This window comes from Pelodiscus sinensis, chromosome 2 (assembly GCF_052426305.1).
Source record: "Pelodiscus sinensis isolate ZL-2025 chromosome 2, ASM5242630v1, whole genome shotgun sequence".
Classification (NCBI taxonomy): domain Eukaryota; kingdom Metazoa; phylum Chordata; order Testudines; family Trionychidae; genus Pelodiscus; species Pelodiscus sinensis.
Genome location: NC_143053.1, coordinates 252,939,767 through 252,967,307, shown reverse-complemented (window position 1 = coordinate 252,967,307; position 27,541 = coordinate 252,939,767). Strand labels below are relative to the sequence as shown.

At 44.2% G+C, this 27,541-nt stretch overlaps 1 protein-coding gene across 2 annotated transcripts in view; it reads left to right on the top strand.

The window, feature by feature from the left end:
- The window catches only part of LOC102450627 (vasoactive intestinal polypeptide receptor-like), a 43,671-nt gene that overhangs the window by 10,325 nt on the left and 5,805 nt on the right, over nucleotides 1-27,541 (top strand). The window contains exons 2-11 of one of the 2 annotated variants that reach the window (XM_075922881.2): nucleotides 2,635-2,734; nucleotides 6,893-7,000; nucleotides 12,752-12,861; nucleotides 15,748-15,845; nucleotides 17,886-18,018; nucleotides 19,649-19,802; nucleotides 22,708-22,768; nucleotides 23,613-23,685; nucleotides 25,221-25,312; nucleotides 26,439-26,568. In XM_075922881.2, the coding sequence (XP_075778996.1) occupies nucleotides 2,635-2,734; nucleotides 6,893-7,000; nucleotides 12,752-12,861; nucleotides 15,748-15,845; nucleotides 17,886-18,018; nucleotides 19,649-19,802; nucleotides 22,708-22,768; nucleotides 23,613-23,685; nucleotides 25,221-25,312; nucleotides 26,439-26,568 (1,059 nt within the window). The remainder of the gene's footprint in view (nucleotides 1-2,634; nucleotides 2,735-6,892; nucleotides 7,001-12,751; nucleotides 12,862-15,747; nucleotides 15,846-17,885; nucleotides 18,019-19,648; nucleotides 19,803-22,707; nucleotides 22,769-23,612; nucleotides 23,686-25,220; nucleotides 25,313-26,438; nucleotides 26,569-27,541) is intronic. The other variant, XM_089776805.1, reaches the window with a different exon arrangement.

The following is a 27,541-nucleotide window of genomic DNA, read 5'->3' as shown; positions in this document are numbered from 1 at the left end:
CAGGAGCAAATACTCCCATCATTTTCTCTTACTCCTCACACAAGCAGGAATACTGACAGCTGGTAGGGGCATCCTCTGAGTTTGATTTAGTGAGTCTTAACTAGACTCACTAAATCAAACTCCGGAAGATCAATCGCAGCAGTGGCGACCTTCTGTTTAGTGTAGACAAGGTCTGAGAGTGATAGGAATGTGGGGTGAAGGAGATACTGGCAGTGCCTTCATATGAGATGCACACAACTCATATGCAGATGGAACAATGCAATTTGGTCGTATAGTGCTCATGTTCTGCACATCTGTACTGTGACTGTGTCTTTTACCTCCATACAAGCTTATGGTTTCATATAAACATGACATGCTAAGAACCTGATTCACTCTCATGTTGTACAGCTCCGTATTCTGCAAGTAGTCCCATTCATGTCAGTGGGACCATTTCAGAATTAGGTTCTACTCTATGCAAGGGAAGCTAGCCCTATGTACTGAAGACATTGGCTGCCTACTGGTTTCATTTTGTGATATGACAGTGAAAGGATTTCTACACAAATTGAATTGCATTGCACCAAATTGCTTGCCTATGGATTTTGAACACCCAGCTTAAAAAAAATCCTAACTATAAGCAGTTTTCCATTATCAACAACCAGTTATAAACACCTTAGTGGCTGAAACAGTAGCTTGTTTCCAGCCAAACAAATGAATGTATTTTTTTTAACGTAAATTGCTGTCAATTTTCATAGTAATGACATTATTACCGCTTCTAAATTTGTTTGTTATGCCAATGTGGTGCAAAATGTGATTTAGCTGAAAATGTAACAATATAAAGAAGCATTGTGTAGAATTCTGAATTATAGCAATTCAGAGGCGTGTTCCTAATGTATAATAATAAAAATGCTATTTTAGGAGATGATTATGCTGGTTTCTAAAAAAATATTTAAGGTTACCCATTGTCAAAGGGCAGGGGGTGAAAAATAACCATGGCTTACAGCTTGTCTTCATTTTCTTTTCACGTTTCCTCTCTAATCCTCTTTCCCTTCTAATATTAGGACGTGTGAGTCAATTCTCAGATGCTGCACATTTAAAAGGCACATAGTACTTTACGTCTCCAAATCTAAAGATGAAGTCTTGTCCTTTTTTCTAGGTGGATATTATTGTGCAGTCTGAACAGTTCATGTGGGCAATAAAGTTTCCATTCAGGGTAAAAACAGAGCCCCGGTTTCCCATTAAACTGCATTGTTTGTTGAGAGCATTCCATAAGTCTATAAATCAACTTCCTGTAACTGAAAGAAAAAAAGAGAGAGAGAGCAATGGTGTCATGGTAATGTCAGGATTGGTATAATAAAAGACAAGACCGTACTGTTCTCTCAATGTCTTTGGGGGCTTAAGGTGGCTTTCAGTGTTCTTTAGAAATGTCTCTGTAACTTTGCAACCTATCGCTTAGGTTAAATCAGTATTTTCAGTGCCTCTGGGTGCGTTTTAAATCGGCCAGCTAGGCCAGCTGGCTAAAGGCCATATCCTCCTGCCTTATTCATATGGTCTCAGGAGCTTCAGCTGAATGAAATTTTGTTGCTGTCAACACTGAGAACTAGATACTCCATCTCCAGTACATAAGCCTCTTACTTATACTGGTTTTACGCTGTGTAACTCCACTGAGTTCCCAACCTCCTTGTGCAGTGGTGTACATCACGTGGGTGCTGGCAAGGAATCTGGTTTAATGGGTAGGGTAGTAGAATGGGACTCAAAAGTTCTTAGCTCAGAGCCTGGTTTTCCAATAGCTTTTCTGTGTGACCTGGGGCAAACCAGTGTACGTTATGGCTTAGTCCCTGTCTGTGAAATGGGAGGAGTACCTCAGATAGGTACTGAATTGGACAGAACAGTCCCAAAATGCAGAGTTCAAGCCCAGGACCCGGGCTGAATTTGTCCCAGAGTCCCTGCAGCACCATTCTGTGCCTTCTGGGGGCAGTGCCTGCCTCTCCCCAGTTGGGGAGCTAAGGTGAACATTAGTACCATACCTTGCTATGGGGCACCATCCCTGCTCTTCCTCTCTCTTGAAGCCCCACTCCCTAACCAGGCTAGAAATCACAGCTGGGAGTAATAATAGATGCCCAGAGAGTCCTGCATCAGAGCTGCCCAGGGGAGCCCTGACCCCTCCACCTACTCTGGATACCAGGGGGCTGTAGGAATGTGCAGGTTCCCAAGAAACGCAGGGCCACACCTGTTTATGCTCTATTATATTAATGTAAAATGTATATTAGAATTCACACCATAATGAAAACTCTTCTGCTACTTTACTTACCATTGCCCATCTTCTGTGTAAGTCGCAGTGTGGACATGAATACGAACACATACATTCGGACTCCACAACTTCACACCCTGGCTTCCCCCAGATAGAATGGCTATTGTCGATCATTTGGGGCCCCCTGGGCCCAGGTGGGATGGGGACCCAAACGCAGAGCAGGACACTCAGTGCCCCAAAGATTCCCAGTCTAATTTAAAAGCTAACATCATGCTCCAGAAATATTCCTCCAATATTTGCATTAATGATTTTAAAGCCACCCATGTGTAGTTAGGAATGTGGTCAAGCCTTCTTCACAATGGTCCCTGTTAAATTGCATCCACTCCTTCTATCTGTGTCTTGCCCAGGTTGCTTCTATCCATCCAGAATGCAAAATATTCCAACAGGTGGTGAAAGATGAGGCTCTGTGCTTAGAAAAAAACAAAGCTACTTTATCCAGCTCCAAAGGTAAGAGATGTAGGCTTCATGTGGTGAACCCTGACTTAATTAACCTTTATTGGACTTCAGTGAGCCTAGCTACATAAGCAAGGACTGCTCTCTTGAGTAAAGATTAGGAAGGTTTGGCTTGATTTTTCTCATCACTTGTGCTCTGCAAAGAATTTGTGTCTTGCACCATCAATGTTTCTTTTTGCTTCATGGCAGTGTTTTAAGTTGCTAATACACTTTATTGAAGCATTGCTTATGCTCATAGTCAGTATTGTAACCTTAGGTGGGGCACATTCTCAGAGGGGATGATTTCTAGATCCCTGTGTGGATACAAAATTTTGTACCTGCACCTGTGTCGGTATCCACATCTGCATCAGTAGCCACAAAAATGAGCCAGAGGGATATAAAGCAGATAGGCACAAATTTGCAGGATTCTAGATACAAAATTTGTATCTGCAACTGTATCTGCAAAAATGAGCTGTGTATATCTGCATCCACATCCAGATATAAAGTGGATATCCACATATTTGAAGGATAACATAAGAACTAGAGGTCACCAAATGAAATTAATAGGTAGCAAGTTTAAAATAAACAAAAGGAAGTTTTTTCTTCATGCAGCGCACAGTCAACTTGTGGAACTCCTTGCCAGAGGATGTTGTGAAGACCAGGACTTTAACAGGGTACAAAAAAGAGCTAGATAAATTCATGAGGGATAGGTCCATGAATGGCTATTAACCTGAATGGGCAGGAATGGTGTCCTTAGCCTCTGTTTGTCAGAGGCTGGAAATGGATGATGGGAGAGGGATCACTCGATGATCACCTGGTCTGTTCACTCCTTCTGAGACATCTGGCATTGGCATTGGAAGACAGGATACTAGGCTAGATGAACCTTTGGTCTGAGCCAATATGGCTGTTCTTGAGATCTTATGTAGGGCTCTAATGATTTGTCACATGCGTATTAGCTTCAGTGGAGCTATGAGAATTTATGCTAGTTGTGCTATGCTCACATCACCCATGTAAGGTAGATCATTACTGTTATTCCAATTCTGTGAAAAGGAAACTGAGGCACAGAAAGTCTACAGGAAATCTGAGATGGAGCTTGGATATGAACTGAATCCAGGGAACTATCCTGAGACATAAGAGACCTGGGTTCAGGTCCTTGTAATACCATAGGAAAGTCATTTAGTCATTCTATGCTTCAGCTTCCCATCTGTAAAATGGGAATAATAGTAGTTCCTGACCTTACAGATGTAATGTGAGGCTAAACCTATTAGTGATTTTTTCTTATTGGCCACTTTTGTTTTACTGACTAACAGCCCCCTTTTTCAAGATGAGTTAACAGGTGCAGGAGTGTATTTGCTTGTTTCTTATGCCCAAGATACAGATGCAGATGCAATGAGAAATATATCTATGAGACACTGTGTCCATAACTGTAAAGCAGAAAAAAAATCATCTCCCGACATTTGTAGAACTGCATGGAATTTAGCACCACCATGTCTCATGCTGTCTGGGGCAGCTCATGACCAGGACTGTTGCCAAGGGAGCAAAAGAGGCAATTGCCCAGGAGCCTGGGTCACTTACAAGGATCCAGGGCAGCAGGTCTAAGGCAGGCTTTCTGCTTGCCCTTGCTCTTCACCACTCCTGGAAGTGGCTGGCATGTCCCTGCAGCTGCTAGGAACGTGTCTCCATTTGTTGCCCCCGCCCAAGGTGCCAACTCTGCAGCTCCCATTGACCATAGTTCTCGGCCAATGGGAGTTGTGGGGGCAGTGACTGCAGACAGTGGTACAAAGAGACCCCTGCCCCCCACCCCGGAAGCCACTGCCAGAGTGGTGTGCCGGTCGCTTTTGTGAACTACATGAGGTAAGCACCACCCACTCTAGCCCCTCCTGTACCCAACCCCCTACCCCAGCCCAGAGCCTGCACCCCACATCCAAACTTCCTCCAAGAGCTTGCACCTTGCACCTCCTCCTAAACCCCAATCCACTGCCCCAGCCTGGTGAAAGTGAGTGAAGATGGGGGGGAGAGAGCAACGGAGGGAGGAGGGATGAAGTGAGCAGAAGTCGGGGCCTCAGAGAGGCGGTGGGGCATGGTTTCAGGGAAAAAGTGGGGCAGGAAGTGGGGTCTTCGGCTTTGCACAGTTAGACAGTTGGCAACCTTGCTGGGCGGGACTGTGGAAGTCGGGCCATGGCGGAAGAGAGCGCCCAACAGTGTAGCCATCATTTCGCTGGGCACCAGCCAGTGCTGATGCAGCATCACCCAAATGTCAGGCAGACCACGTCCACATGGGCACAGCTTGTGAGGGCTCCATTGTGCTGCCCTGGAGCCCTCAATTGCTGTTGGCGGGCCAGCTCATGACTGTGAAGACGCAGGGCAGAGACCCCCAAACTTGTTCTATGTTCCATAACTGGATCGCAGCAGCAGGGAGTGGAGTTTCCCAAAGCACTCTGGCCTAGTTACCTTGGAGGCACAGGCAGGCCTCTCAAGCAATCCACTCTACTCTGCACCCGGGCAAGCTGGGCTTCCCACTAGACAGTTTCTATGTACCAAAGATCACAAAATATCCAATGCCTCTCAGTCCCAAAGGACCAGTCCCTCACCCTAGATACATGTGTCCCTTTGATCTCACACCAAAGACAATAGTTGTAGCCCATTCTGTAGTAAACTACGTAAGGATTTATTAACTAAGAAATCAGCGAGTCATTACAATGTTAAAGCAGGCAAGTGTATATACACAACCGAGGTTTTAAATTGAGGAGAAATTGGAGAGGGTCCAGAGAAGAGCAACAAAAATGATTCAAGGTCTAGAGAACATGAGCTATGAGGGAAGACTGAAAGAACTGGGCTTGTTTAGTTTAGAAAAGAGAAGACGGAAGGGGGACATGACAGTACCGAAAAGGGAGTAACTAAGAGGAGGGAGAAAAATTGTTCTCTTTCACCTCTGAGGAGAGGACAAGAAGCAATGGGCTTAAATTCCAGCAAGGAAGGTTGAGGTTGGACATTTAGAAAAACTTCTTAGCTGTCAGGGTGGTTAAACACTGAAATGAATTGCCCGTGGAGGTTGTGGGAAATGCATCAGTGGATGCAAATATTTGAGAGCATATTTAAGAGCAGGTTAGACAGACATCTATCAGGGATGATCATTCTAAATGGTACTTGGTCCTGCCGTGTGGGCAGGGGACTGAACTTGACCTCTCAAGGTTCCTTGCAGCTTTGCCTCCCCCCTGCCCTCTGAGTACTAGGGAAGACGGGGAGAGGAAAGACTGGGTGGGTCCCGGGCTATGCGACTCGTGGCTTCAGCCTCCCTGCCTCCCGGAGCACCTGGGGGGGGAGGAGGGGCCACTCTGGGGCCTCCCCAGACCTCTCATGGCAGCTAAACATTGGAGAAAGAGAAGGGAGGGAGGAGGCAGGCAGGACGCAGAGTGACGTGATGATGTCACTCTGTTGTCCCGCAGAAGAAACGTTTTCATATATAGAGATAATGCAAAAACTTAAATATTTCCTTACAGATGGTAATAAAGAAATTAAAAGAGAGATAGGAACATAAGCAATCTCTCTTCTGCCATCCATCTCCACGTTCTGACAAACAGAGGCCAGGGACACCATTCCTTACCCCTACTGGCTACTAGTCATTAATGCACTTAACCTCCATGAATTTATCTAGTTCTCTTTTAAACCCTATTATAGTCCTAGCCTTCACAACCTCCTCAGGCAAGGAGTTCCACAGGTTGACTATGCGCTGTGTGAAGAAGAACTTCCTTTTATTTGTTTTAAACCTGCTGCCCATTAGTTTCATTTGGTGGCCCCTAGTTCTTATATTTTGGGAACAAGTAGATTACTTTTCTTTATTCACTTTCTCCACACCACTCATGATTTTATAGACCTCTATCATGAATGCATGCAGCAACGTGCAAGCATTTCATAAAGTTTAAACACTAAAGACATTATTATAACCCCAATACCCATCCCTGCACACATGTAAAGCCTTAGCAAGTGCTGGCACCTGGTCTGCCAACCTCAGACCTGGCCATTGTGAATCTGGGCTAAGTAAAAATTGTAGCTGAGTGTTGTACATGATCTGCTGATAAAGACCCGGGAAATCTTTTTATATGCAATTGCAAGATGTTTGAAATGTCTCATTCTGAAGGCATCTCCTTGACTTCAGATTTTTTGTCTTTCTAGGATGCCCAGTATTTTGGGACGGACTGAGCTGCTGGCCCAAAGCCGCTTTTGAAGAAGTGGTAAAAGTTGCATGTCCGGTTTTTTTTGAAGAAATCACCAACATACATGGCAAGAATTGTTTTTCCTATTATTAATATTCCTCACTGTTTAAAATATATATAATGGCTAAGATACTAAGGCAATCCACACTGATGCATCATAAGACTATCAGTGTCAGGAAGAATTTTTTTTTTATGGTTACATACCTTCATTAGGCACATTTTTTTGCGGGGATGAAGGGGAGGATGGGCGTTTTTCATGCATCCCACATGCACCAATGTCCATGGCCAGATAGTGGAGTAAATGAGCCTTGCTCTCCTTCAGTACATGAATACCTCCACCTGGATAGCGATACCTTCACAATTCCTTCACCCATTCTGCTCTGCTCCGATCACAGTCATGTGTGAGGTGATGAGGAAAAGTCAGGAAAGAGTGATTTTTGCCATTATTTTGTCCATGCTCTGGTTCTTGTAATGGTATTAAAAGTAACAGGCACTACATTCACAAATACACATAACATATTTGGCCCTTATGCACAGTAGCTAAACAAAAAGAAAACTATGGGCATAATTTTGCCCATTTTAGTAGTATTCAAAATTTGGAATACCGAAACCATTTCCAGCATGAACATGCTGTAGATTATAACTGCATCTGAAAAGGTTTTGTTTGAATTTATGTGAAAAATAAAAGGCCCCAAGCATACTCAAAGGAATAGTCCCTTTTAAAAGAATTCCATACTTAATGAACCAAATCTGAAAGCAGATCAAGTTATAATTAGAACTGGTGGAAAGTAATAATTTGTGTTCCATGGAAAATTCTGGTCGTTTGAATGTTATTTTTGTTTCAAGTTGGAAAAAAAAAAGAGAGATTGAAATTTCTCATGAAAATAAGTTTTGAGTCAAAAAGTACTTGTGGGTCATGGGAAATGTTCCACTTTGAGGAACTTGAAATGTTTCACTCACATCTGGACTCTTTAAATTTTCTATTATAATTCATATTTTAAATACATATTTGAAAATTGATTGTCATTTTGAATCGAAAAATTGAAATGTTCCATTCTAACAAGATTTAAATGTTTCTTTTTAATGGTTTTTTTTCTTAAAAGAAATTTCATCCAAATCAACAGATTCCTGCACTGTTTCCATAGAGATGAAATGGCATTTTCCAAAAGTGAAACATTCCACTGGAAAAAAAATGTGGGCAGCTCTCACCATTTAAAAATAAAAGACAAATGCTGTGACAATCAGTGGGGTGTAGCATGCTAAACTAGTGACATCATTTGTGTCACTGAAAGGGTGGGAGACAAAATATCAGTGACCACACACATTTTTCTATCTTGGGCTGTGTCTACACTGGGCCACTTATTCCAGAAAATCAGCAGCTTTTCCGGAATAAGCTGCGAGCTATCTAAACTGGCCCTTGAAATTCCGGAAAAGCAACGATGCTGTACTGTACAAAATCAGCCGCTATTCTGGAAAAACTATTCTGCTCCCGCTTGGGCATAAGTCCTTATTCCGGAACACTGTTCCAGAAAAGGGCCAGTGTAGACAGCCCAGTAGTCTTTTCCGGACAAAAGCCCCGATTGCGAAAATGGCGATCGGGGCTCTTTTCCGGAAAAGCGCATCTACATTGGCCACTGACGCTTTTCTGGAAAAAGGGCTCTTCCGGAAAAGCAGCCTGCCAATGTAGACGCTCCTTTTCCGGAAAAACTGAAAATGGAATAGTATTCCGTTTTAAGCATTTCCGGAAATTCATGCCAGTGTAGACACAGCCCTGGTGTAAAAGAGAGGAAGGATGGTCTTATGGTTGGATTCTTTAAGTCAGGATTCCTGGTTTCTTGTCCTAACTTTGCTGCAGGTCCTCTGTGACCTTGAGCAAGCCACTAACGACTTCTTTAGCCTAGTCCTCTTCAAACTGAATTACATTATTGTAAACTAGGAACCTGTTAGTCTGCAGCATCCACATGGGGGAGTTACAGTGTTGCACTTTGGAGCACCCGGCTATTCTTACCCCAGTAGTCCAAACTGTGGGGCAGTGCAGGCATAGCCTTAGGCTACGTCTACACTGGCATGATTTTCCGGAAATGCTTAAAATGGAACACTTTTCTGTTATAAGTATTTCCGGAAAAAGAGCGTCTACATTGGCAGGATGCTTTTCCGGAAAAGCCCTTTTTCCGGAAAAGCGTCCGTGGCCAATGTAGACACGCTTTTCCGGAAAAAAGTCCCGATCGTCATTTTCGCGATCGGGGCTTTTTTCCGGAAAAGACTACTGTGCTGTCAACACTGGCCCTTTTCTGGAAGAGTTTTCCGGAATAAGGACTTTTGCCCGAGTGGGAGCAGCATAGTTTTTCCGGAAAAGCAGCTGATTTCTTACAGTAGGTCATCAGTGCTTTTCCGGAAATTCAAGGGGCCAGTGTAGACAGCTCGCAGCTTATTCCGGAAAAGCAGCTGCTTTTCCGGAATAAGTGGCCCAGTGTAGACACAGCCCCAGTGTCTCCCTCTGTAAAATGGAGAGATTAATACTACCCTAACTTCTCGAGGTGCTAAGAGGAGCTAAGTTTTTCAGTCTTGGAAGTGATCAAAAATTATAGGAGCTTTGAGATACTGATTAAAACAAACTATAGAAATTCAAAAATATTGTTAATGTAGTCCCTTTACTAAAGAAGCCTCTGACTTTTACTGGGAGGATCCTTTGTGCTGCAATCTAGCCTAGAGACTACAACTCCCAAGAGTCCTTGGGAAAAAAGGAGGGAATGGTGGTTTTTCCAGGCTATGCAGACAGATAGGTGAGCTCCATTTTGCAGCCAGGAGTCAGGCTGCTGGTGGAGAGACTTTTCCAGGCCAGGAGCTGTTGTGTTGCAGCTAGAGCCTGTTTCTGAGAGCCTGCTGCCGCCTGGATCCAGCAGGCTGCTTCAGGGACTGTTGATTGTCCCTAGACGGGATAGATCCTTACTGTGCTTGTGGCTGAGAAGGGCCTACATCACTCTGCATAGAAGATACTGTGAGTAATTGTGGCTGTTTGGAAAAGTGCTGCGTGGGAGGAACACAGAAGACTGTGGGTCCAAAGAGAGGCAGAGTGACCAGCTCAGAGAACCAGAGCTGCTGGTATTTGGTGGAGCCTGCTCCAGTGGCAGAGGAATTTTGTAGCTTACTGCTTAGCTTGGACTGACACACGCAGAACCTGCACAGTGCTGTCTCCACTCCAGCTGCCCATGCAAACAAGTGTCTGGGACTCCGAATCCTGAGGAGTACACACTCTGGGGTGGGATAAATGGTGGCAGTGTAGATAGATAAGTTTCCTTTCTTTCTGTGAACTTTAATTGATTTTATTCACTTTTAATCTGTTGTACCCTATTCCTTTATGTTATGTAAAGGTGTGTTAATTCTAATTTAATCAATTACATGTATGTATTATTTATCATTATTGTTTTGAAGTTAGATCCAGATTATTACTGGAATAAGTTTATTCCTGGAGGCTCTCAAGGCTCACCATTAAGGCCGTGTCCAGACTCAGGGGTTTTTTCGGGAAAAGTAGCCTTTTCCCGAAAAAACTTCCCCTGCGTCCAGACTCAAGCCGCGTTCTTTCGAAATTATTTCGAAAGAACGCGGCTTTTCTTTCGATGGCGGTAAACCTCGTTTCACGAGGAAGAACGCCTTCCTTCGAAAGTTCCTCTTTCGAAGGAAGGCGTTCTTCAATGTAAAGAGGCCGTCTTCGAAAGAGAGCATCCAGACTCGCTGGGTGCTCTCTTTCGAAAAAGCGGATTTCTCTTTCGAAAGATCCGCCTGCAGTCTAGACGCGATTTTTCGAAAGAGGCTCTTTCGAAAGATGCTTTCGAAAGAGTCTCTTTCGAAAGAAGCCTGCAGTCTAGACATACCCTAAGTGTGTACAGGGCCGGCCAGGTGGAGGCACTGCCAATGAATATTCCTTTAGGAGCAAGGGACTGCAGCAAGGGGTTGGATAGGAAATCCCCAACTAAACAACATCACCACTGGGGTACTCAGGATCTCCTTTTTTGTTAAAAACATCAGGCACCTAGGCATACATGTGAATGTGATCTGCTCCCCAGTAACCCAGGGAGGAAAAAGGGAGTTACATTATTATTGCCACATAGTGGGTATGAAGTGTTGTTATAGTCATGTTGGTCCCACTGTCTGTGTCTAATAAACTGGTTCGTTCTACATCTAGAGCCCTACCAAATTCATGGTCCATTTTGGTCAATTCACAGTCCTAGGATTTTAATAATCATACATTTCATGATTTCGGCTATTTAAATCTGAAATTTCACAGTGTTGTAATTTTAGGGGTCCTGACCCACAAAGGAGTTGCGGAGACATTGCATGGCTATTGCAGGGGAGGTTGCAGTGCTGCTACCTTTAATTCTGCACTGTTGCAGGCGACAGTACTGCCTTCAGAGCTGTGCAGTTAGGCTACGACTACAGTGCCATTTTTTTCAGAAGAAGATTTGTAAATTGCGCTCACATTTGCATATCGTCTTCTGATTCTTTTTGTGGAAGAGGTTGGAAGACAGGGCCAAATATCGGAAACCTCCCCTCTTTTGCAAGACCCTGTAAACCTCAATTTACGAGGAATCAGGGGTCTTGAGAAAGAGGGCTTTTCCCCCGACATTTGGCCCTGTCAACATGGGGCCAAATAGCAGCAAAACCTCTTCCGCAAAAAGAATCAGGAGAAAATATGCAAATGTAAACACAATTTGCATATCTTCTTCTGGCAAAAAAACGGCAGTGTAGCTGTAGCCTTAGGGTGTGTCTAGACTACCTAGTTTTGTCGACAAAAGTGGACTTTTGTCGACAAAACAATACCAGCGTCTACACTACCGCGGAGTTCTGTCGACATAACGTCGACAGAACTCCGCGGTTTTGTCGACGCTGGTATACCTCATTTTATGAGGCATAACACTTTCTGTCGACAGAACTCTGTCGACAGAAGGTGTTATTGCCTGTAACACTGCGTCCAGACTACGGAGTTCTGTCGACAAAGCGGCTTGCTTTGTCGACAGAACTCCATGTGTCTGGACGCAAATTGTCGACGGAAGTTTTGTCGACAGTATCTGTTGACAAAACTTCCGTCGACAAAACGCGGTAGTCTAGACGTACCCTTAGAGAGCAGCGGCTGGTGTCCCAGTTCTCAAGACAAAGTCACCAGCAGCAGCAATGGAGAAGTAAGGATGGAATTGTATTGTCACCCTTACTTCTGTGCTGCTGCCTGCAAAGCTGAGTACTCAGCCAACAGCTCCACTCTCCAGCTGCCCAGCTCTGCAGGCAGTAGTGTAAAAGTAAGGATGGCAATACCGCAACCCCTCTAAAATAACCTTGTGACCCACAGGCAACTCCCTTTTGGGTCTGGACCCCCAGTTGGACAAATACCAGTCTCCCCACGCAATCTGTATAGAATAGGATAAAAGCACACAAAAGACCAGATTTCATGGAGCAAAACCATATTTCACAGTACGACACATTTTTCATGGCCAGGAATTTGGTAGGACCCTATGTCTAAATATTTAAGCTGAGTCTTACATGCACCATTTGGATGCATGACTATGGTGCCGTTGTATAAAAATTGAGCTCACAGTATGCATTTCCTATAGCCTAGGAAGCGACTTTGTTAATTTCCTGTTCATTTGGTTACTTATCTCACCCTTGCACAAGATAGCTTTAATTCTGTCCCTAATCTTGCCAAGAGTCATGAGCACATCCACAAGAATCAACAAAATCAATCTGAGGATTTTAGGAATAAAAATAGGCTGTTTCTTGTCAGTGCTAAACTACATGGGTTGCTTGCTGAGGTGTGTCACTGTTTCAGGGTTCCTGCAAAGAAACTGTACACAAGAGGCACATTGGTCAGAACCGTACCCACCGTATTCTGTTGCCTGCGGATTTGATGAAGGTTCCAGTAAAGGCCCCGAAGATCAGGTCAGTTTCGGATTGCCGATGCATGAGTAAAAGCAAACCCAGAACTACCCCCATGAAAAGAACTTGAGGAATGCTGGGTATACATAAGCCAGACTCTCTCCCTCAATCTGACGCTACAAAGGTGCTGCAAAGGGCTGGATATTGACTGTACTGTCTAGCCGAGACTTCCCTGAGTGCTGGAGAGGAAGCCAGTTGAGGTGACCCCTACAGTACCGCAACCCAGCCTCAGCATAGATGGGGGTGTCAGGAATAAGGAGGGTACTAGGGTTAGCAGGGGTTTTGCACTCCTTTGTCATATGGTCCCTTTGTCTAAGCCATATGGGGGCTGGGGGTGATACCATGCAGGGTGGCAATTTGAGGACTCAGTTATGGGGCCCTCATCCTGTGCTGAAAGGATCTTCACAGAGGGAGGTCTGGCTTGCCGTGTTCTGTATCCATCTGGCTGGAGAAGATCTTCTAACCCTTTGCTTCTACAGGGGAAGCTTATATGGCTTCCTTTTAAATTACAGATCCAGAGACTCTGAAGATAGAAAGGAAGGTCCTGAGATTTGGGTCTGTAGGAAACCTGGCAGCAGGTCATTACTCTGCCATGGACTTCTTGTGTGGCTTGGAGCAAGTTACTCAGGCCAGATTTACACTGGGGGAGAAAGTTGACTTAAGATTCGGAACTCCAGCGACAAGAATAGCGTAGCTGGAGTCGACGTACCTTAAGTCGAATTGCTGCAGTGTTCCCTTTGCAGGAAGTCAATCTCTCCCATCAACTCCTCCTCTCCTTGTGACTCCGTGGAGAACCAGGGTTGGTTGATGGGGCACCATCATTGGTCAGTTTACTAGACCCACTAAATCTCAGCCTTGAGTTGCTGGCAGCTCCATACTCTCTTGATATACAAGGTTAGAGTGAATTGGCACTTGCATGGATTTTGGTTACTTGGTATTTGGAATAATCAGCTGGTCTTGTAGTGACACTCAAAACCATTTGCACAGGCCAAGCTCAATGATGCATCCTTAGAATGTAGGAAACCTCAGTAATCAACACGTCGAACTGAACGTAGTAGTATTGCACTATCACGTGCGGTCCTCTGCACAGCCGTCCGAGGTGCGACCTCAGCACATCTAGACCAACAGAGGGCTAGCTGTGATCTTGCTAGTTTGAACAACAGCAGTGAAGCTACAGGCTCAACCAGTCCACCCAGGACCTTGGTTACATTCTTGAGCAGCTAGTCTGTGCAGCCATGGTTTCACTGCTATTGATAATCCAGGCTAGCTGAGGTATACATAGGGATGTTGCCGTCAAGGCTCTGATTGCAATACAGAAATACCCTTCGTAGGTTGAGTTTGAAACTAGGAATTAAGGAATCTGTGTCAGCGCTCAGAAAAGCAACTCATTGTGTGGTGTTGGATCAGTCACTTATGTCTCAGTTCCCTCATCTGTAAAATGGGCGCTTTACTTTTTGCTTCTACCTACTCTCTAGAGGCTTTATCCAAAGCCCTTTCCAGTTCATTAGACTCCCATTAGGTCAGATGGACCCTTCATCTGGTCCTAGCTATGGAGATGATTATCAGTGATGGAATTTGCAAGTAGGGTTGCCAGGTGTCCAGTATCGACCCAGACAGTCTCGTATTTTTGCCTCCTCTCCAGTAAAAAAAATTGAAAATACCGAACACCTAAAATGTCCGGAATTTTTTGATTTTTTCCCGGCCAGAAGGAAAAAATCCCGTGTGCTTACCAGGTTCCGCAGGGGTGCTGTCTGGCCCAGAGAAGGGAGACAAGATGGCAGACAGCTACTGGCAGCCTGTTAGGGCCAAAAAGCCTCAAAAGCATTTCTTAATGGCTTTTTTTAAGAAAAAATATATTTTTTTCACACCAGAATTTTTTCCCCAGTGAGGTTTTTTTGGGGGGGGGGGAAAGGAATGTTTGGTATTTTTGGTTAAACCATCTGGCAACCCTATTTGCAAGGCACTGAACCCTTGTGACATGCTGATAACTGCACCTCCCATCTGCTTCAATGGGAGCTGGAAAAGTTCAGACCCTTGAACCATTAGATTTTCACTGAGGACTTGGAACAGGCCAGAGTGAGGTGCTTTTATCCACATGCTTCCAAACACTGGTGCTTCAAATCAATGAAGTGCAACTGCCAGACATCCCTTGGTTTGTGTTGCAACTATAAACCCTGGAACCAAGACCTTCCTTAACCATACTTAGCTCTTTGAGTGACTGTTTCAAAACCCAGAGTCCTTCCGGTAGCGTCAAAGGGCTTTGTATTGGGCCCATGTAGCACATGGATGCACATCAAAGCACTTTACACCACGGGGGAGGCAGAAGGTAAGTCTCGTCGGGAAATAAGTGGGGCAAATTTGAATGTTTGTCAAAATACTGATATTTTTCAGCCTGATTTTTTTTCTCATTTTGGTTGGAAAGTTGTTTGGTTTTTGAACTGGAAAGAAAAAATCCCTGGAGTATAGACACTTCATAAGAAAGTATCAAGCCCCCTCCCCCACTTTGTTGCTGAAACTAGTTTCAAGGGAAAGTTTCTAGCCAGCCCGAATAATTATCTGCACTTTCCTGGTGAGGAAACTGAGGCACAGAGGAGGGGGCACTGCTTTGCCCAAGGTCACCCAGAAGATCACTTGCAGAGCCAACGCTAGAACTTATGTCTCCCCATATCCTTGTGTAAAGCCCAATCCACTGTAAAGAACTTTGGAGCTATCCATCGTAATGTATATTATATGGCTGAGATGGCTGTGAAGAGAAGTGGGGTAAGCAACAAAAGACAATACTGCTTCTTTTCTAACTATCTGCCAAAAGAAATTGTATCTTAGTAAAACAAGCACACTGGGATGAATGCTGCACGTTGATCGATATTTCTGTGTCTTTTCTTCTCGTAGAAATCATATTATTCAGCATTTTGGCATGTCTACACCGCTGGCTATGCGACATCTTTGACTTCGCTCATTACAGCTCTTGTTATCTTTGCCATCTTCAGGTAAACGCTCACCGTGGCCTTTGAGGTATTTAGAAACAATGTTCATCTTCATCCTAATTCTCTCATTTTTTATTTGTCACCCCCATGATTCTTTTTTTTCCAGTTTTTGCATTTTATCACAGACATGGCAACTTATTCTCCTTTACTTATTATGTGGTATTTCCCAGAAGACTTTAAAACATAAGATCTGAATGTGTCCCCACTCGTTCTTCCTCCTAGAATTGTTCTTTTTTTTAATGAGACAATGGCTTGTGTCATAATCACCTCACAATGGTCTCACAGTTCTCATACGGTTCTATTCCAACTCATCTGATGAAGCGGGTTTTACCCACAAAAGCTCATGTTATAATACATTTGTTAGTCTCTAAGTGTATGTCTACACTACCCCGCTACACGCGGCACGGGGTTCGAACGAGCGGGGATTTAAAAATGGCGGCGCCCCGCTTATGCAAATGAAGCCCGGGAAATTCAAATCCCGGGCTTCATTTGCAATTGCGGTATGCCTACATTACCCCGCTAGTTCGAACTAGCGGGGTAGTGTAGACATACCCTAAGAGTACGTCTACACTTGCACCCTCTTTCGAGAGAGGGATGCAACTTAAGACATTCAAACTTGCAAATGAAGCCGGGATTTAAATATCCCGTGCTTTATTTGCATATTCTCATGATGGCACTATGTCGAAATAGCGCTATTTCGAAATAACAGACGCTGTTAACACGTGGTTATTTCGAGAGAAACCCTTTCTCTTGAAATAACTGGTAAACCTCATTGTATGAGGAATAAGGGTTATTTCGAGAGAAGGGTTTTCTCTTGAAATAACCACGTCTTAACAGTGTCTGATATTGTGAAATAGCGCTATTTCAAAATAGCACCATAACGTGAATATGCAAATGAAGCATGGGATATTTAAATCCTGTCTTTATTTGCAATTTCGAATGTCTTCGTTTGCATCCCTCTTTCAAAAGAGGGTGCAAGTGAAGACATACCCTAAGGCAACACAGGACTGCTCGTCTTATCTCTCTCTATATATAAAAGTTTTTCCTGTCGTGCAACAGAATGATGTTATCATGTTCTCATGCTCTCTGGCTGAAAAAGTGGCCAGAGAGAGGGGGGTAGGTGAGTGTAGCGGTCACGGGGCACAGCCCACTAGTTGTTTTTAAAATTACAGATTAACATGGCTACCCTTCTGATACTACTTTTCCCATGTTTGGCAAAGACATTATTTCCATAAATTCCCCTCAGCTGTGCCCGTACCATCCACTGCCGATTACGGGAGCTATACATAGAGATTGGGGGAAAAGAAACTGCACATCCAAAAAAGAATTAGATACGTTAATAGGTCAAGCACTGGCTCTTTGCCAACATGGTCAAGGGTGCAAACCCATGCTCTGGCTGTCCCTAAACTTCTGACTGCCAAGTGCTGGAACTGGAAAACTGGGGATGGATCACTTGATAATTGCTCTGTTCTGCTCATTTTCACTGATGGCATTTGACATTGTTGGAAGATAGGAAACTGGATTAGATGGGCCATTGGTCTTATCTAGTATGGACATTGTTGTGGTCTTATATGTGCTGATTTGGAATGATAGGAAACAGAACCTTTTGCTTTAGGCCACTAGTACCAATCCATCTCTGGGTATTCATGAACGGAAGTTATTGTTATTTAACATCAACACAGTGTCCTATGCAATGAGAAGCCAATCCAATAGCCATTGGAATCAAAAGGAGGCATCTACAATAAGCACTGAATCAAGCCATAATTGCCTCAGCCGGTTTCCCAGTGGATAGGCATAAAACTGTCACCACAACTGTCAGTCTCCATAGTGATAGGGGTAAGGGCCCAACAACAGAGAGAATGAGCCAATCTATTGCTTTGCTTCTAAAGATGGCGTCTTAGGTTCCAGGCTGACAGGGAACGACTGTGCTAGTTTTGACTCGCTGCGTGATGTCTAAAGACAGAAGGTCTTCCTGTTTGGGCTGTTTAAATGGGGAGGACTGCTCTTTGAAGAAGGCTTTTCCTTTCTATTTTCTCATTTCAGAAAATTCCACTGTACACGGAATTACATCCACATGCACCTGTTTGTCTCTTTCATCCTCAGAGCCGTGGCTGTTTTCATTAAAGATGCTGTTTTGTTTGCTGATGAAAATATGGACCACTGCTTAATGTCAACGGTATCAATATCCTTCCCCCGCACCCGCAGTATTTGGTGTAGCTGGCTAATCCTTGTTACAGAGGTGACACTGAGATTTCCTGGTTCTGTCTGGGTTTTTGTTTGTTTGTTTTATGGGAAAAAATAGATCCGAAATCATCATCCTTCCAGATACTGTTATGCTCATGGTATTGCACAGAGAAGTTAGAGTATTTATGTTTTTGTCTTTCTGGAGGGTTGCAAGGTGGCACTAGTTTACTGAATAGAATTTAAATAATTGACACACCAAAAAAAACCCAGAGACCAAATGGAACGCTCCCTAAAACAGAGAGGCACATCTCACACTACTTTACTGTAGGCCAGCGGCTCCCAACCTGTGGTCTGCAGGACCCTGGTGGTCCATGACAGTAGTCTAGGGGGTCCGTGGAAAGTTTAATGTAGAAATTAAAATGAATGTACAGTGTTTAAAACAATTATGCATTTTAATTCATAAATATTTGTATATTGTGTAATTATAAATAAATATTTAGTTCCATGATCACATAAGAACATACATAAGAACATAAGAACGGCCATACTGAGTCAGACCAAAGGTCCATGTAGCCCAGTAGCCTGTCTGCCGACAGCGGCCAGCACCAAGTGCCCCAGAGGGGGTGGACCAAAGACAATGATCAAGTGATTTGTCTTCTGCCATCCTTCTCCAGCCTCTAACAAACAGAGGCCAGGGACACCATTTCTATCCCCTGGCTAATAGCCTTTTATGGACCTAACCTCCATTAAATTATCTAGCTTCTCTTTAAACTCTGTTATAGTCTGGGAACTGGAACTAATGAGTCTGGGAACCAGAACTAATGAGTTCTAGTCTGATTTTTTGCCTGAATAATGCACTGGACTAAGACACAACTTTACCAGAATTATTTTCATCAGGCCACACAATGTCCCCGTAGGGTAGACACAGAAAGAAATGCCAAGGACCAAACTCAGCTCTGGTGTACAAGAGTGCATCACGTGACGTGAATACATCAAATGATTATCGAGTAATGGATTGTTTGAAAACAGCTATATTCTTTTTGGGGGGGGAGGGTGGTGTCCATAAAATGTTAATAGATTGAAAAGGGGTCCGTATGCTCGAAAAGGTTAGGAGCCACTGCTGAAGGCTGTCTCGCCTCAGACTGACCCCGATAGGCCCAGATTGCATGTTTTCCTTCAAAGACCCCCTAGTCTGTAAGCAGAATCAGGAAAACCTTCAAACTTTTAAAGCGATAGCTTGCAATTCTTACACAACCCTCAGTCTACCAAAGTCGCAAATCACATCACAGACACAGAAAGAAATGCCAAGGACCAAACTCAGCTCTGGTGTACAAGAGCGCAACTCTGTTCACTTTAGTGGAATTGCATCCGCTTACATCAGCAGTGAGTTTGGGCCACAATAGAGCGCAAATTTTCACTTTCATGATTTAATCTATGGGTATAATCCAAACCCCATGGGTATCAATGATAAATGCTCTACTGACTTCAGTAGGTTTTGGATCAGACCTTGTGTAAAGGCATACTGCTCTTGGTTCAAAGTTTTCCAGCTTTTCCCCAGGGCCTGCAAGGTGACTGATTTCAGAGACTGCAGCTAATATTCTCCTTTTCCTATGTGTCTCCAGGTTGGATGTAAGGTTGCAATGGTGTTTTTTCAGTTCAGCATTCTAGCCAACTTCTTCTGGCTCCTGGTAGAAGGGATGTACTTGCAAACACTGCTGCTGTTGACCTTTGTTTCTGGCAAACAGTATGTGTGGTGGTTCATTTTGATTGGCTGGGGTTAGTATACTGTCTTGTTTTCTCCTTCTGCATATTTGCCTTCTTGCAGCTATGTCCAGGGTGCTGAAAATCGTGTGCCAGGAGATGTGTTTTCAGTGATCATCGTCTATTTGTGAGACAGATATGTTTAATGAAACTACAGCAGTTTGTTTATTTTTGCTACAAAAAATCCCACCTGGAAATTTTGGAGAGGGCAGTCAATTTCTGGATGCATTGTGGAGTGTCCAGTGGTGAGAGAGTAATGCACTCGGTAGTGTGGCTATATGGATCTGAGGAGCTGGCAAGGTGCCTGACAGAATGGAAGAGGCGGAGCCTCAGGCAGAAGGGGTGGGGCTAGTGCCCCATCAGAGCCAGCTGGAGAATGCGGTAGGGTGCTCTGGAGCACACCGCCCAATGCTTCAGTGGCGATTCTAAAGGGTCTGTGGCTCCAGCTGATGCTCCTGCCGCCGTAGCAATAGCCCATTAGAATCACCCAGCCCTGGGACAACCGTTCCCTTTGCACCCCCCCGTAGGTGGGTCTGGGAACCAGAACTAATGACTTCTAGTCTGATTTTTGCCTTCATAATGCACTGGACTAAGACACAACTTTACCAGAATTATTTTCATCAGGCCACATAATGTCCCCGTGGGGTAGATAAATGTAATTCTATATATTGCACACTTGCAGTGACTGGGATGCCACATGTCAGACTGGGTGTTCCAAAAATGGAGGCACCCAAAATTAGTGGACACTTTTGAAACATCTGTCCGAAAGTTGAAATCTTGGCCCCATCGAAATGAGGAGTTTTGCCACAGACTTGACTGAAGAGAGCATTTCTCATTGGCTATGTCTAGACTGCATCCCTTTTTCGTAAAAGGGATGCAAATTAGACACATCGCAATTGCAAATGAAGCGGGGATTTAAATCCCCCCCGCTTCATTAGCATAAAAATGGCTGCCGCTTTTTTCCGGCTCGGACCTTTGCCGGAAAAAAGCGCCTATCTAGACGTGGATCTTTCAGAAAATAAAGCCTTTTCCGAAAGATCCCTTATTCCTTATTTTAAAGGCTTTATTTTCCGAAAGATCTGCGTCTAGACTGTTGCTTTTTTCCAGAAAAGCTCCGAGCCGGAAAAAGCGGCAGCCATTTTTATGCTCATGAAGCGGGGGGGATTTAAATCCCCGCTTCATTTGCAATTGCGATGTGTCTAATTTGCATCCCTTTTACAGAAAAGGGATGCAGTCTAGACACAGCCATTAGGTATTTAATGCTGGGCACTCAAAGTTTGAAGCACTGAAAATTAAAGACCACTTTTGAAAAGGTGGCCCTCGGTCTTTGTGAGCTTCAATTTCCTGATCTAGAAAATGAGAGCAAGCTTAGTTACCTGTCTCAAATGGGTGTTGTGATGCTCAGATGAATAAGACTTCTAAACAGTCATCTAATTGCAAACACTAATTAAGGCCAGGAAAGAGCAAAAGCCGGAATAGACCTCACAGATTCCTAGATACCTGTCAGGAGACTATTAGAATGACATTAACTAGTCTGGTGTGGTGATTCTTATACTGGTCATGATGGAAATATACAATTTCCCTTGCATTCAGAGAGTTACATTGGTGGTGGACTAGACTCCTCTGCCCAGAGTAGTTCAGAATTGGAGTAACTATAGGTGAATTTTCCTAACATAAAAAAGCTTAGAATTCATACTCAGGCCTTTGGCTTGCGCTCTGCCTCAGTGAGTCACCAGCCTTTTCTAATCCCCTCTTAAAATATATTTTCTTTCTCTTGCTTGTGTATCTTGTCTTCACTGGTCTTGAACTGGAGTCTAAGGGCACATGCACACAGCAGGGCTAAAGAAACGCAACTTCAGCTACATCAATTGTATAGCTTAAGTTAAAATAGCTTCATTCAACTTTTGGCAGTATCTACACCACAAGAAGTTGAAGGAAGAGCATTCTTCCTTTGACTTTCCTTACTCCTCGGCTGTGTCTAGACTGGCAAGTTCTTCCGCAAAATCATCTGATTTTGCGGAAAAACTTGCCAGCTGTCTACACTGGCTGCTTGAATTTCCGGAAAAGCACTGACGATCTCCTGTAAAATGATCAGTGCTTTTCCGGAAATACTATGCTGCTCCCGTTCGGGCAAAAGTCTTTTTCCGAAAGACTTTTGCGTGAAAGGGCCAATGTAGACAGCATAGTATTGTTTTCCGCAAAAAAGCCCTGACGGCGAAAATGGCGATCAGGGTTTTTTGCGGAAAACCGCGTCTCGATTGGCCAAGAATGCTTTTCCGCAAAAAGTGCTTTTGTGGAAAAGCATCTTGCCAATCTCGACGAACTTTTCCGAAAATGCTTTTAACGGAAAACTTTTCCGTTAAAAGCATTTTCGGAAATTCATGCCAGGCTAGACGTAGCCCTCATGAAATGAGGGTTACCAGGAGTTGGAGTAAGAAGTCCGCCATCTCAACGTTATTTTGAAATAAAGGATTGTAGTCTAGACATGCTATATGTTATTTTCAATAACATCAGTTATTCTGAAATAACACTGCTGTGTAGACGTACCCTAAATGCTTTCCTTGCAAGATTGCTTCATACCAATTGTTTGGCATTTATACTGTAACCTATCTGAAGTTTTGTAACCCTATAAAATATTCAGCCTGGAAATAAGATGTAAATGTTTCATGGTGAGAATAATTAATCATTGGAACAATTTATGAAGGGTTGTGGTGGATTTCCCATCACCAACAACTTTTAGCTCACTATTGGATGTTTTTGCAAAATATTTGTTCTAGGAATTATTTTAGGGAGGTTAGGTCAGGTTAGATGGTCCCATTAGCCCCTTCTGACCTTGGAATCTGTGAAATTGAGGATAAAGTTTGCATGGGTTTTGCTGTTCCAAATAATACCATGTTGTATTCCACATTGACTTTTCCAGGAACGCCTGTTGTTGTGATGTCTGCTTGGATCCTTACCAGAATCTACAGACAGAATACAGGGTAAATCGAAATCACAGTGGGGTTAAGCCTTACATTGTGCACTATAAATGTGATTCATCAACAAGGGGGGTTTAAAAAGATTCATCAACAAGGGGGGTTTAAAAAGTAACAAAAGGTTTGAATCACAAGAATTAGCATTTCTGAGCTTCTTCAAATTCAGAAATAGGCAAATGAGGAAGGAATTTTGAGAACGATCTCCCAAATTACATCAGCACTGGTCGCTCATGATTGGATCACAAATCTCACAATGTTGAAATAGTTTTCTTATCTCCCCAGCTGCTGCATTCATGAGATTTTAGGAGACTCTTGCCTTTCATTTTAAAATATATTTCTAGCCTTTGCAGTTGCGAGGAAAACTTGACAATATGAAGCACGTGCACTCTGAAGCCAGAAGACAAATAAAAAGAAGCAAATGATCATTGTATTTCTACAAGGCATGGGTTTTAAGCCAATCACATGATTTTGGGGCATTCTGCTCCATTTTGGAACATTCGGGGTTAGCAATAGTGTATATATGAACTCCTGCATTTGAATGATTATGCCGTGTATTGTAACTGTCCTATATCTCCATCCCAGACCTCACACTTCCTCCATTAATATCATGGAAGAGTGTGACCTTTAACTGCTTTCCAAGTTCTTGGCGTACTCTCCTCCCTCAAAAATGATTGCCCACCCCTGCTATAGAGAAAACTTCTGCCAAGCGAAAAGCTGCAAGAACTTTGGGGAGATGCTTTTAACCTGCTTCCAACAAGAGTTAATGACAGCCACTTTTCTGTACGAAGACTTGAGTCATTTAATATTCAGCACAAATCAGCTCAGGTAATTAATTAGTTTCCTCTTTCAGATGCTGGGATGATGATGATGAGAATGCAGCGGTGTTATGGATCATCAAGGGACCCATACTGCTATCTGTATTAGTGAGTTTTGCCTTTGATCTGCGGCATCCTTTGAAGAACTGAAAGCTAAGCACGTCTCTCTGTTCAGTAAGCCAGGGAGACAGTGCTGCATGTCGCAGTTAATTTGTGTTGAATTTAGGAAGCTGGGAATTGTTGCGTAACGCTTGCTATAGCGTGAGTGGAAGACGGAGACAAGCAGCAGTGAAATGCATGAAAATTACAAAGGAAGGGCGAAATGCCGCCCTGGTATGTTTTTATAAAGCTCCATTTAAGCCGATGTAAGCTATGTGTGTGCAAAGGCAGCTGAAGCTGGCCACAGTGCAAGAGCACCCACAAGGCTAATTACCCACAAGGAAAATTTAGCCTCAAAGGCTCATTCAGATTAAACTCAGTGGCTGTGTCTAGACTGGCCAGTTTTTCTGGAAAATCAGCTGCTTTTCCGGAAAAACTTGCCATCTGTCTACACTGGCCGCTTGAATTTCAGCAAAAGCAGTGACTTCCTACTGTAAGAAATCAGTGCTTTCTGCAGAAATACTATGCTGCTCCCGTTTGGGCAAAAGTCTCTTTTGCGCAAAACTTTTGTGCAAAAGGGCCAGTGTAGACAGCTCAGATTTGTTTTGCGCAAAAAAGCCCCGATTGCGAAAAGTGCGTTTGCGGAAAAGCGTCCGTGCCAATCTAGACGCTCTGTTCCGAAAATGCTTTTAACGGAAAACTTTTCCGTTAAAAGCATTTCCGGAAAATCATGCCAGTCTAGACATAGTCAGTGTGTACAGTAACCTGTAAAGTCATCTATCATGCACTCATGTATCTGGCCTCAGAATCCATCCCCTAAATGTGTGGAGGTACTTAGATTGCAAACTCCATGGAGCATGAGGTAGCTATTTGCGCTGTGTTTGTACAGCACCTAGTACCACATAACTGAGGCTCCTCAGAGCTACCACAATACAAATGAATGCTAATAATAAAGAGCTTGGGATGTGCCTGTACCTAGTCATTTATCTTTCCCTTGGTTTCATTTTTCGGTTTTCTCTTCAAACCATGAACACTATTGTGCTCTACCCAGACGCTCATCAGTCTTTGCTCCAACTTTATGCCAGTGGATTTTGCAATCGAGCTTTTAGGACAAAATTGGGTCACTGTATATGCAGGGAAGATGCTTACTGGCTTAAGTTGTATTGCAACATCTGTTTTGTGGAACATTGTAGAAATGCCTAAAGATTAGCATCAACATCCATACTGAGGCATCTCACAAAAAGTGGCCTCATTTTCCATCTCTGAGCAGGGAACCCTATTGTTCAGTATCATTATGGAAGCACATTATAATTGAAACCCAGGCTGTTTCCTTAGGTACCTAAATAAGGATTTGGGGGTGTCACCGTAGGCAGCTAGAGAGAAAGTTTTGTGCTTCTTATTTATTGGATTGTGTAAAGATTGAGAGCCAGATTCTCAGTGGGTATAAAGCTGCTTTGACTTGAGCGGATCGCTATTGTTTTGTACCGACTAACGATCTGGCTCTGTGTCTGAGGGAGTTTAGAAACCCTGTCTTCTCTTTGCAGATTAACTTCATTATATTTCTCAATGTCATCAGAATTCTGGTGCAGAAATTGAAATCTCCAGAGGTCGGCGGCAGCCATTCGAGCCATTTTGTGTAAGTGACGATACCTGTTTTCCACTATCTCCCATGGGATCTGTGGTAAGTTATTGCTTATGGGGGGGTGTCCCACTGGGGCATCTTGGTCACTACTAGGGAGAGTAGCTCCCAAAGCAAAGATATAAAATAGAGTTGCCTTCTAAGGTAAAAATCCGTCATCTTTCTAGAGGCCCCAGATAAAAAACTCTCTGTGCAAGACCATCCAAAAGGTGCAGCTGGAAAGCCTACATCTAACAAGCTGTAATGAAGTTAACACGCTCTGCATAGGCTGGGTCCATGCTTTGCCCCACACTTGGTTCCTCTCCCCCCACCATTCTTTTTTTTTTTATGCACATCACCTATGCCCTGTAGTTTAATGAGCTTCAGAGGCATCTGGTTCCCAGCTATTTAACCCTTCTTTCTGGCTCCATACCCCCAGGAAATCAGGCCCTTCTGGCAACTTCTGTAATGGTCTCTTAGAACCTTTCTGGGGACTAGCCAGCTCATGGGGTTGGTAAGGCTGGAGAATTTCAGTACTGGGTTGCCAGTCCAATCCAGCCCCCAAATGATGTTGGATGATCTATGGGCAATGAATTGGTGGCCGGCATCCATTTCATAATGGACAGATGGCCCCATCAGAAGAACCACCATCAGGAGTACCATTGACCAGCATCCAGGCCCACTGACCCAGGAGAGAGGAAAAAGATTGCCCTGGCACAGAGAATGAGTGACCCTGCCACCATTAGCCGTGGTGCCTCTGTTCACACACATCAGCTTTGCCCTTCAGCTCACCTGGAGATAAAGTGAGGACTTAGGTCTTGTCTACCTGGCGCTGTTAGTTGCCCTTCAGCGGTGTGATTGCTAAAAGTGCATTAGTGTGTTGCACTGGTCCTTGTAAATCCTGATGGTGCACGCTAAACATTCCCATGTGCATGTTCACCATTCCACACCCACGGGGTCCACCCAGATCAATCAATGTGCAACATGCTAGCGTGCTTTAGAAATCACACCCCCATGGTGTGCATTGCCACCCCATGCACAGGTGCCCTTCGTCTTCCGTCTGTTAGCTTCATGCCTCCCATTAAATTAATTGAAATGTTGAAAAATCTTCCATGTTCATGGTATTTTCTTTTCCATTTCCCAGGAGACTAGCTAAATCCACGTTGCTCCTGATCCCCCTCTTTGGAGTGCACTACATCGTATTTGCGTTTTGTCCAGAAAGCACGGGGTTGGAAGCTAGACTTTTTATTGAGCTGGGCTTGGGCTCCTTTCAGGTAGGACGAACAAAGACAGAATTTAATAACTGTCCCAAGCTTGACCAATCCACTGAGGGGAACTGGAGCACTTTGCCTGGGTCTAGTGCAGGCTGGGATGTGGGTCAGAGGGAGCTGGCGGAAGTTCGAACCGGATAAAAGAGAGGTGCTGGGTGCTGGGGAGGAGAAATAACATCAGCCCCTCTCCTTGCATTGCGGGTCCATCCATCATTCACTACTTGAGTTCTTAATTGGTGGGTCTGGTTAAACCAACAACTGCAGCTGGCCAGGATCAGGGTCCCAGCCCTTCGCCCCTGCTGCCAGGGGTCAGAGAATCATAGAGCTGGAAGAGACCTCAGGAGGTCATCAAGTCTAGTCCCCTGTCCAAGGCAGGACCAATCCCAACTACATCAACCCAGCCTCTAGGGATGGAGATTCCACCACCTCCCTAGGTAACCCATTCAAGTGCTTCACCCCCCTGCTAGTGAAATAGTTTTTCCACATTTCCAACCTAGACCTCCCCCTCTGCAACTTGAGACCATTGTTCCTTGTTCTGCCATCCATCACCACTGAGAACAGCCTCTCTCCATCCTCTTTGGAACCCCCCTTCAGGAAGTTGAAGGCTTCTATCAAATCCCCCCTCACTCTTCTCTTCTGCAGACTAAACAAACCCAAATCCCTCAGCTTCTCCCTATAGGTCATGCGCTCTAGCCCCCTAATCATTTTGGTTTCCCTCCGCTGGACCCTCTCTAGTGCGTCCACATCCTTTCTGTAGTGGGGGGCCCAAAACTGGACACAATACTCCAGATGTGCCACCGGCCTCATGTCTTACTGCCTGAGGTCCTACTTGCTGGGCCCACTGCCACTTGGGTGTTCTCTGCTGGCCATGGGTCTTGCTGTGGGCATGCTGCGGGACCCCACATGCAGGGTGCAACCTGTCTGCTACTCCTGGGGTCCTGGCTACTGTCCCCATATTGGGGGGCCCGGCTGCTGG